General features: G+C 32.5%; 1 protein-coding gene across 1 annotated transcript in view; it reads right to left on the bottom strand.

Annotated features, from left to right (window-relative positions):
* Positions 1-12,179, bottom strand: part of LOC107448483 (agrin) — a 111,503-nt gene that overhangs the window by 48,990 nt on the left and 50,334 nt on the right. The window contains exons 3-8 of the mRNA XM_043039471.2: positions 11,650-11,862; positions 9,511-9,744; positions 7,886-8,101; positions 6,447-6,662; positions 5,009-5,221; positions 2,644-2,738 (exon numbers count right to left, since the gene is read on the bottom strand). Of these exons, the coding sequence (XP_042895405.1) occupies positions 2,644-2,738; positions 5,009-5,221; positions 6,447-6,662; positions 7,886-8,101; positions 9,511-9,744; positions 11,650-11,862 (1,187 nt within the window). The remainder of the gene's footprint in view (positions 1-2,643; positions 2,739-5,008; positions 5,222-6,446; positions 6,663-7,885; positions 8,102-9,510; positions 9,745-11,649; positions 11,863-12,179) is intronic.

The following is a 12,179-nucleotide window of genomic DNA, read 5'->3' as shown; positions in this document are numbered from 1 at the left end:
ATACACCGAAGAGCCATTACATTATGACCACCCTGCTAATAACATGTAGGACCACCTTTAGCCCTCAAAACTGCTAGCACCCGCCGTGGAATTGATTTCACAAGGTGCTGATAGGTAGTCTGAGGTATCTGGTACAAAGTGCTCACCAACTGGTCCTGCAATTCCCCCATCAACTGCAATTCCCTCACATTGCGAGGGGGTAGCGTGACAGCACAAATTTGGTTTTCCAAGTAGGACCACAAATGCTCTATTGGATTAAGGTCAGGTGACTTTGGGGGCCAAGACATTACTTGAAAGTCAATGGAATGTTCCTCGACTATTCACCCTTATGACATGGTGCATTATCCTGTTGGTAAACACCATCCCCCGCAGGAAAAACTGTTGCCATTAACCTGGTCTGCAACTATGTTCAAGTAGCTTACAGACGTCAGGAATTGTTCTATGAGGATTATGGGTCCTAATGTGCCCCATGAAAACATTGTTCCTGGGCGAGAAACCATGAAAACCTGGGCGAGTTCATTGTTATAGATGGAGGGTGGTCATAATGGATATATATATATAATATAGAAAATTTTAATCGAATTGGTTGCAATTAATTCTTTCACAAATTTTTATTTATTAATGTTACACATATACATAAAGTAAAACTTTTAGAGTTAGTAAGCTCCTACGAATGTTAGCATGAATTTAATACAGGAATGAGTTAATATTTTTGCAGATTTAATATATCAAAGTGCATATAGAATTAGGTTGTAGATGTAGTTCAATAATGTCGAACAAGTGCTGCATCATGGGCTATTGGTGATGGTCAGGGAAACATCCCTGGGGATGATCCATCACAATTTTGATCCATTGCAGAGGGGATGACACCCCCGCTTCGGTAGCTCGATGACCTACGAGCGAAGTCGAGCGCTTTACGGTAGAACAGTTTAACGAGAACCGATGCTGCTCACCCTCAGTCCCTATGCAAGCTGATCAAAATGGTCACCCGCCCGTTTACTGCCCGCAGTCAGTGATGCTTGACTTCGGTGTTCTACTGGGAACCCGTTACTTTACGATCAGTCCTCTGCGGGACCGAATAAAATAACAACATATGTGATAGGTCATCCTGCTTAAATGCGTTCGACTCTGGCTCAGAATCTTTCATTCGTCTTCTGGGAGTCCTAGAAGCAAATTTAGTTCGAAGAAAAATTAAATGATATTTTAAACGCCTGTCACTGGCACTTATATGCAACTTCGGTAATCCTTTTCATTGTTAGTTTCTTATATTACTGTTTCATTGGCATATTTTTTGACATGAAACCGTGATTGGTTGTTATCTAACACATTTGCATGTTTCTTTCCACTTCTGCAACAAATTGCAGTTCCTGTAATTCAAATTGACTTTGTCCCTTGTCCTTTGTGAAACCTTTGTCCAAAATGAATTTAAGAAAGTACATACTTTAGGGGTTGTAAATAAGTGTAAGCTAAAAAAAAGTAATAACACTATCGAAATCTAATGAATTTTTAAGAAAGACAGAACTATAAACATCAAAGTCTGTTTGATTACGGGAAAGAGTATAAAGATGAACTCCAAACAGTAGGAGAGTCAAACTTGTTTTTATACTGCTAATACAGCCCTCTTAATTAATGATTTATCAGATATTGATATTCATGAGGATAAAATAAATTTCATATCGAAAAATATATATTTCAGTCTTTTGGGATTATTTATTTAAGGTATCTATAGAATTTGTGCCTTCTTATTTATTTAAATATTAATTTTCGTTCCAAACGTTAAAAGTTTTTCATTACTTTTTGACAAGTATTCTTAAAATATGTATCAAGGGTGGTGATTCTAAATCACCTTACTCGCGTGAAACTTTTCTAATGTTGTCCAACCAAATGAATTTAAGCATTTTTTTTCGATATGATTTAACGTTAAAAATTATTATCAATGATTTAGTTTATTCAAAAGATTTGTAATTTGCATTTATAAATCTGAAGAAAGACAAGTACGCAAACAAATATTGATCGCAAAGCATTTAACAAATTCTAGCAAATCACTGTTTTCCAGAATTCTGGTAGTTGTGATAAAATCCAGCAAATCACTGTTTTCCAGAATTCGGGCTATCGTGAAAAAATCCAGCAAATCACTGTTTTCCAGAATTCGAGCAATTGTGACAAAATCCAGCAAATCACTGTTTTCCGGAATTCTGGCGATTGTGACAAATTCTAGCAATTCACTCTTTTCCAGAATTCCGGCAAAAATGACAAATTCTAGCAAATCAATGCTGTTTTTCTTCAATCTGTAACAAATAAAACCGAATTCTTTTTCCCTGTCATAGAAAACTGTCACTACGCTGACAAATTCTGAAATATTGACTGAAAAAATAACTGCTTTCAACAGTAATCTCACTTTAAATGCCCTTATCTCACGATACGAGTAAAACGCCGTATCTAGACCTCCAAAAATAATGGCCGTCAATCTATCTTTAAAAAAAGAAATAGAAAAGCTTTGATAAGATATAAAATGGTCATATAAAAGACGAAGAATCTATACGGAGGCTGTTGAAGATAAATACTAAGCAGTTTTTCGTTGATTGGAACTCATAAAAGAAGCATTGAGAAAAATTTTTTTATGAGTTCCTGTGAATGTCTTACCTTAATGCAAACCTCTGGACAAACACATCGAGTTTCACCCATTCCAAAGCTTTCACAGACAGCATAAAAGTCGCACTGTTGGGCGTAACAGGTATCTAAAAGAGGAGGGGTGTGGAGGTCATACACTAAATCAATTTAAAGTGAGAGAGATACTTTTGTATTCTATTTAAGAAGATGGAAGATATTAAGTCTTTTTTATGGCATTTATCCATTACACACTCGAATTTCCCTTATCTAATGATTAACATAATATTTTTTCTCTTTAACTGGAGAGTATTTTCTGAGTTTTCTTGTAGGGAAAATAAGCTGTTAATTACCTTTGAAGCAATTCATTCGATAAATTATTAACCGCTTCCCTGATTATCCCGAGTTAACACGGGTATGTATATATTGCAGATATTTATTATGACGAGTAAACTCGATCATGGCAGAATTCGTCAATACGTTTTGTTTTATCACGTTTTTATTCGGCCGGAAGCAAAGCAGAAAACAATAATAATAATCTGCTTTGATTGGAAGTTGACCAATTTTTGTTTGGGAGTTTTGCAGTTTGTGGGACTGCAAACGTGTTTTATACAATTGTATAAACGAGGGTTGATGAATTGACATAGAAAAAAAGAGAAACAAAATGGCGTTCACGAGCGAAAGTGAAAGTGGTGCAGATGATTTTTCAGATTATGAATAAGTGAACACATACACAGACTAATATTTAACTTTTTTCATTTGCCCGAGATAATTTGGGACAGTAAACTGATGGTAAATTAAATATTTTTTACACGAGAAAAAATTAAAATTTCAACTTAGAACTTGTGTATTATGTTTTGTTTTAGATCCTTGTATTTATTAATGAAATAAAAATATATGTTGATTTTTTGAGTTTTTTTTCTTAAAAAAAATTGGTAAGGGAAGCGGTTAATAACTTTAGAAATATGTTAATACTTTTGTAAATTTGATTTGTTCGTTTATTCTCACCACGGAGAGCAATAATGTTAATTAACTGAGCTATGCAAAATATTAGGTTAAATCATTATTGCATGATATTGAGTCTTAAATATATGGTATTAGGAATATTCATAAATGTATGGTATAAAGTTGAGCTTCATAGTAATAGATTGAGCTATAAATATATGGTATTAGGTTGAGTCTCAAGTATATGGTATTTCTTAAATGTTATATTTACAATAGAATTAGATTATATGAGATTCTGTTAAACCTGTTCTGTTAATTTGATATGAATTAACAGAATTTGATATATATTAAGTTCAGTCCGAAACAATTGCGATTGCAGGACGCTAGATCATTAAGAGGTTGTAACATGTACTGTACAATACCGGCTGTACAGGTACTGCATGTGCAATTAATTAAAGAAAGAGATGTCTTTATCTTGTATTTAAATAAATCAAAAAATATTATGACTTTTTATGGCCTTTATCTGATACACACTGGAACTCTTTTTATCTAAAGTTTAATATCTTCCCCCGTATATCTAGCAGATGTATTCCAAATCTTTTTATCGGGAAAATTTTCATCTAATTTTGAAACATTCTGTGAAGTATTAAATACGTTTTCCATTATTTCTTTTAATTTATTCATAATTTTATATTTATAATGTTATAATTACACAATAAAGTTATATTAATTAAAAATTTGATTTATTCTCTTATAGAGAAAGAGCAATACAGATTATTTATGAAGCTGTGCAAGGTAATATTAAATAGCCTTATAAATATATGATGTAAAGTTGAGTCGTAAAATATGATATAAATTCTTACATTTATGACTCAGCAGCAATTCATGGTTCAAGAGTGACTCAATAGGTTGAGTCATAAATATTTGGTATTAGGTTGCGATATAAATATATGATAAAAGTTCGTCATAAATGTATTGAATTAGATTGAGTCAAACATTCATGTCCTTACCTAAATGTATAGTACTCGATTAAGTCATAAATGTATGATATTAAGTTGAACCATAAATATTTGGAATAAGATTGAGTCATAAATATACAGTTTTATTTTGATCCATAAATATGTTTGCAATCGGAAATAAAAATTTTGTCTAGTCTATACTTCTAACTGGCAAATTTTAACTATCCCTAATACTCATTTTAATTAATTGCCGAAAAGCGCTTACAGTCTTGGGGTTACCGTAAGGCATGATTTTAAAGTTAACTTGTTGAGTGTTAATTACCAATCGCACTTGAAACTTTCTTCCACTCAGTATCACCATTAAAACTGAATTAAAAATAAAATACATTCAAATAAGTTTCAACGACAGAGTATTCATATCAAGGTTTTAACACCTTTCGATTTGAGGAAGTTTTAAATCAAGCAAAAATATAATTTAAAAAAAAAACTCTACTCACTACAAAGTCCTTCATGAGAGACTATAATATCTGTTTTTTGTTCACAAGCCTCTCTTTTAAGTTTGCAAGCATTTGTGTATGAAATGCCGTCCGTTCCACAAACCGGTTCAAATTCTTCAGCACATGTTGGACATTCACAAACCGCTTGACCATTTTTTACAACACACATTGCTCCATAAGAGCAATGATGAGTATGGCAAGGACCATGCTCTCCTTTTAATTCGGGAGAAAAAATAATTAATACTTTAGAGTCTATAATAAGAATAACTTAGTTTCAAAATTAAAATAAGCTAAAGTAATAACAAAAGAAAAAAAAATTGAGCTAAATAGGGTAAATTTTTCATAAAGGTAGACTTTCTTGATTTTTCTATACACTCAGTCGGTTCATAATATTGATACTTTGAACCATGTTATGGTGCAAACTTGCTGCAATTCTATTAAAAATTAAATTTAACCATATTCTTGGCATTGTAGTAACATTCGATAGTCGAAATGATATTATTGTAGTATAGTAAGTTAAAAATAATATCGCGTAATAAAATTTAAGAACGATAATATAGTATATTGAGATAATTAGATAGGACAATGTTTCAGTTAATGTTACTATAGTGTCTCTAAATCAAATCAAGTTTATAAAGCCCGGTAATATAGTTCAATGGAGTACAATATAGACTTTAAGATAATTACTTTTTAAATTAATATTTTAGCATCGTATTTTTGGACCGGAATAGCCTGGCTGGTAGGGAGTTGAACTCACGCTCGTGAGTACGGGAGTTCGAATCCAGCCGGCCGAAGACTCCTTGTGTCGTAAATGATGACTGCTACACGCTAAATCTGTAGAGTTGCAAAGTCATCCATGTTCCAAAAACAAATTATACCTCAGGAGGTACTGGATTGGAGAATGATCGTTCTCTGGTTCAGGTCAAAATTACGATCTGTGGATGAATCAATGGATGAATCAATGGGTCCATGAATGGGTCCACCCCATAAACGGGTGTGACGAATGGGTGAGGCAGAAGTCAAATTCTTGGCCATAGATGGCGCCACTTGAAAACGAGAACAATCGCATCCCCAGTGCCTTAATGACCTACTACAACGGCAATCGTATTCAATTATTTTAATGTAGAATTTTGATACGAATTTCAAACCACAACCTTCACCAAATAATAATCTACAGAAGTGACGTATACAAATTAGCGAATTGATGTACTTCATCACCTCAGGGAATATGGATCTTAACGATGTCTATGAATCAAATTCGTATATTTATTTTTATTATTAAAATGAAATAATGAGAAATCATTAGTTGTAAAGCAACTTTTTCAAAAACAGGCTATTTTAGATCATCAGGGGAAAAAACTAAGCATATTTTCACGTTTACTGATTACAAATATGTTTTTATTAAATTTCAATGCTATTTTTAAAAAAAACAACATACCACATTCTCCTGTGTGAATGATTGTAAGTTCTTGTCTCAGAAGACAGGATTGTCTTTTGAGTTCGCAATCATTGTCAAATGTCCTGCCGTTTGATCCACAGATTGGATGCACTTTTGATTCACATGTTGGTGGACATTGGCAAGACGCGACCCCAAATTTATCGATATCACATTCTTGACCTGGTCCGCATCTAATCAAGTCACAAGGATTTATTCCTAAAACATAAGCAACATTATACAATAATTTTCGACAACATATATTTAAAAAAATTGAAGAAAGCTTAACTTTAAAAAAAAAACTGAATGTTTAATTGATTTCCAAAGTTCATATACTTTAGAAAAAATATTATTTTACTTTTAAGTAGAGATCTATACTATAAAATGAAATTTTTTTTTTGTAGCAAATGAATGTCAAATGCAGATTTATTTATTCAAAAGTTATTAAAACTAAAACTAAGAGATGCTTTTTACTTAAAAAATTGCAAATTAACAATAAGCATTGATAAGCATTGCACAGATCTTTACTTCAAAAAGACGACTGTAAAAAGCGTATAAAATGCATATAAAAACATGAGTATTATTGAAGTTTAATTCGAACACTAAGCTTTCAAAAAATGACCAAAAGACATGCTTATATTATTATGTCCTACAAATATCTTAACAGTCTAAAGAAATATAATTTTCAGAGTAAATGGAATCATGGTGGTTTCGAAATATTTCTGAGAACGTGTAAAATAATGTGTATGTCACAAGGCAGACGGCCAGTTTGGTACAGTAACGAATTCCATTATTAATGCTGGGGAACACAGTCCTTGGCCAAATTATTAGACGTGCTATAAGATTCTATTTAAAATAGTAATTATCAGGTGATACTATACAGCTTTGTTATTTTCACGCGACTAAAACCGGTTTGCACTTGCTTACGCTCATGTATTAATGGGCTAAAATGGACGATGTGCAATATAAATTTGATAATTGAATAAATTAGACGATATATAAGTATAGAATATTTATTATATCCGGTATTATATTAGTACATTATAATAATTAGACCAAATTATTAGACTTACTGTAGTCTTTTAATAATGACATGTCATGCTCGAGTTTATATGCAATACTTTAATATCTAAACATACATGTAATGGGTTTCTATTCAGGAGACTTTTTATATACTTCCTATTTGTATTTATTTTTAATGTTTTGCATTACAATGCTAACCAATTGATACACGAGCAATAAACAAATGTAATTCGGTTTCAGTGGCGTTAAAACAATAAAGCTATAGAGTATCACCTGATAGTTAAGATTTTACGTTGAATCTTATAGTGCGTCTAATAATCGCCAGAGTTTGTAGAGTAAAACTCAATTTAGAAATAGTAGAGTCAATCGAATTGCAAAGTTAAAAGACGCATTCTGAAATGCATAGAAGAATTAAGAACCTATATTGCAGTCCCCGGAATATATAACTCTAATGCTTTTATGTGTTTTGCAAGCTTCCACCCTCATAATGCATTCGTTGTTGTAAGTTTTTCCGTCAGATCCGCATACTGGCCGGAATTCAGGATTGCAAACATCATTGCAACGGCAAGTTGGGTTTCTGTTGTCATCGAGTTGGCACATCTGGTAAGTAGGACACTTTATATTTTGGCAAGGATCTGTAAGAAAAAAGTTATTTTAAATAGCAGCTCATAGAAGAGAAATGTACTTTTCTTAAAATATTGTACAAATCTGTAAAAATATTTGTTATTTTATGTAGAGTATCTACCACTATAAAAAATTAATTCCAAGTCACTTGTATATAAGACATGATAATTCGATTCAATGTTGGGGTACCTTTTCATAAATGAAGGTTGACACTGTCCTAAACTACTTCCCCACATTGGTGACCTTCGGACGTGATGTGAACATGCCTACCTTGACAGAAACTCCCACTTCGATCTGAACACGCCTATCTTGATAGTAACGTCCACTTCGATCTGAACACACCTATCTTGATAGCAACGTCCACTTCGATCTGAACACGCCTACTTCGATGGACGGTCTCCATTGAACAGTTGACTTGCTACTTGTGACCATGACATTGTCCTCCTCACGCTGATGCTTCTCAGTCTCGATCACACACAACGTACGCACTCGACTGCTAAAGGCAACACAGGAGCGACCACGACCGTGTACTTAATACAGCTCTCACAATCAGCATTCAAGAATTACGGTGATCTTAATACAGTTCTACCGGCTTTGAATTCACTAGTGGTATCCATTCCTTGAATTCTATCACAGATATAATTCTGGTAGAGGAGTACTGTAGTCTATCTACCACTACAAAAGTATAATTCCAATTCACGAGTAGATAAGACATGTTAACTCTATGTGGACTATGGTGGGGTACCTTTTCAGAGATGAAGGTTGACATTGTCGATAGGTACTTTCCCCACACTTTACTAAAAGGAACAAAATTGGTTTATGTTACTTCAATAAGCCGAAAATGGATCGCTTTGAAAAATCAATATAAAAATATGAAGGGAATATAAATAAATAGTTTGTAGTTCTGTTTAAGAAACAAGGAATTTGGTCTCCCCTAATTTCAAAATTAGTTACGTAAAAGGCGATACTATTAGGTGTTAAAACTGAGAAATAATATTTTCAGCTGCATGTAATATGATAATAAACTGAAATATTTTTGTATTTTGTTGTCTTATCGTAATATAATTTTTGTTATCGTGGTCATTTTGCCATCTTGTGAATATTAAGTCTTAAAAAATTTTTCAAGTTAACATCACCATCCGTTGACGAAATTTCTAACTAATTTTAAAAATTTAAACTTTAAACTCCGCATTACGCTTTTATTCCAGATAATTATAGACATATTTTGTCATGAACGTCAAGTTTAATACGAAATCTGCTTCTAAAACGTTATGAAATAAAGTCTATGAACATTTTGAAAAGTATTTTGGAGCCACGATACGAACTAAGCAGAATAGCTCCATTTTTCAGTCTAACTTTCTAAAAGTGAATGTTATTTATTCTATTCACGTTACGCTGCTCTAGTTATTCTATTTCTTACCACACTGTCCCTTGTATCGCACTTTGATCTCTCTCATTTCGAGGCAAGATGTTCTTCGTAGTTCACACACATTAAGGTAGTCTTTACCATCGGTACCACATACTGGCCTTGATCGACTATCGCCGTATACGGCACATTTCTCTGGGCATATGCATTCTGCGGTTCTGCCGTCTAGAGATGGTTGGCACTGTGCTCCAAAATGACATTCTTTCTCTTGGCAGGGATCTTTAAGGTCTATGAAAATTAAAAAATAAATAAAAATACAATTTATTTCAAACAATTACTTTAATTAATTTATTTTTTTAGGCTAATAGGTTATTGATTGTAGCTAGCATGTTTAATTGTGAATTTTCTTGTGCGTAAATATTGTAGCTGATAATGCGTAGTCACAGGTTACTGACAGGTTCTGAGTACTGACAGGTTACTTTTTCGAAATTATTAGATAAAAATGAAATGTGTTTTTATTTTTAGGCATATAGGATATTGATAAAATGCTATTGAGTTTTATTTAAACAGTGTATAAGTATTTGGCTAATAAGCTATGTATCATAAACGTTTGGTCATAAAATTCATCTTATGTAAATACATATATTAAAGCTGTTAACAGGAGTGATAGTCGCAAGTTAGTAATTAAAAGATAGAATTAAAATGTGTTTTTTTAGACTAATAGGATAACCATAAAATGTCCTATTCTTAGAATAATAAGTTATTGGCTGTAGCATATATGTTCAGTTTAAAACATAAACGAATATATTATAGCTGTTAATAGGTAGTGATAGTTACAGACAGGTTACTCTTTTTGAATTAAAAGGTCTACATTATTTTTCGTAATTCCTTTTTGAGTCAGTCGCAGACTTGTGTTAGCCGAAACATTATGAGATTTGCTTTTTAATGAAGTATTAAGTGATAAACGTATCCAACGAAAATAAAAACAGTCACTAACTACAATATTTTAATATTTGACGAAATTAGAACGATATAATGATAAGGCACATTTTTTAAATGCTACAGGACATCGGTTTTGGTGAAAAGTTTTAAGAGTTCGATTTAGGATGCTTCGGAGTGAAATGCAATGCATTTTAGTAACAACCTATTGTTAGCCAAGGGGTCATGGAGATTAAGGTTCCACAATTTCGCGACTAACAGCATGATGGTAGCAATGTGGTCAGCATTACGTAGCGGCCACCTTTATTTGCTACAGCTGATACCCACCGATCTGATTTAAATGAGCTTCAAACTGCCTCCGGTGATCGAACCTCAGTTTTTTGTAATGACCGCTCAATTCTTTTATCACTGAGCTTTTTGCTGCTCAATGTTATGGGGTATTGTACTATTAAGATATCTCGGCATATTGTGTCCCTATAAAATGAAAATTGAAATAATACTTCAAGTACTTGAGTAAAGGTAATAATAAGGAGCAATAAGAATCCACTTTCGGAAGAAAAAAATTCTTATTATACAGTCAAACCCCGTTATAGTGAACATACTTTTTAGCGAACTCCCGGATACAGTGAACGAAATGTTCGCTCCTGTGCCTTGCTTTCCACATATAATATTATTTTTTGTGGAAGAGAGGAAATTGCATATTATGAACTTTTTTCTGTCTTCGACTGATTTTTTTCTTCATTTTTTTGATAATTTTGAAATTTCTATATAAAGTACATATACCGATTTTTAAAACCATCTATTGAGTAGAATGTAGCCATATACATTTTGTCTTGTTTGCTTCTTCTATCTCAGTTTCACATCCCTAAATAAAGACTTTCAATAAAATTTTTTGTACTCAAAGACAAACAGTAATATAAAATAAAAGTTCACACATTTTTTGTGACTACATTTTGTTGTTTAAACATTTTTGTACTTCTTTTTATGGGCCATTTATTTAAATAATATGTAATAAAAGAGAGCAGTTCTGAAAAATTATCTAAAATTGCTTGCAGTACGAATATAGTGAACTGCCGGTTATGGTGAATCGAAATTTTGGTCCCTTGAAGGTTCACTATAGCGGGGTTTAACTGTAACAATGTCCCAAGAGCTCTAGCAAAAATTAAGATGTATGCGTCTGAAACGACATCAATGAAAGTTAAATATAACTAAGTAAAAAAAAAATGTCGAAACAAAATGTAATGGGTAATTTACCACAAGGTCCTTGGTGCTTAGTAAAAATTCTTTTCTGTTTAGTGCATGATGCCATTCTCAGCTGACAGTCACTGGAGTATGTAACACTGTCACTCCCACATACTGGTGCAAACACGTCCGTACATGTTTCCTGACATCTACAGTGGGCTCGCTGCGTTCGTTTGTCAACAACACACAAAGCACCATAAGCACAATACATTTTTTCACATTCCGCTAAAATAATTGAAAGTAAAATAGTACAATTTTGAAGAATATTCTTTGCATGCAAATTTCTATCTAAATCGGAGTTTTTAGTGAGTGATTTGCGAACAATGCTTTTAAAAGTAAAATGAATCAATGTTGTTTTTAATTTGTACTAAAATTAAATTTAAAAAAAAATGATTTAATATTTCTTTTCCAAATTTGGTGCAAAATGTTCCAATATTTTTTTAGGAAAAGGTTTCTGGTTCGTAAACGTTCTGGTACAAAAGTATTTTCTAACTAAATTTCGCTTTAAAATAAAGAAAAAAACATGGGCAAAAAATAACGTT

The sequence above is a fragment of the Parasteatoda tepidariorum genome, chromosome 7 (assembly GCF_043381705.1).
Source record: "Parasteatoda tepidariorum isolate YZ-2023 chromosome 7, CAS_Ptep_4.0, whole genome shotgun sequence".
Taxonomy (NCBI): Eukaryota; Metazoa; Arthropoda; class Arachnida; order Araneae; family Theridiidae; genus Parasteatoda; species Parasteatoda tepidariorum.
Note: the sequence above shows the minus strand (reverse complement) of the source record. Positions and strands in the feature narration are given on the sequence as shown.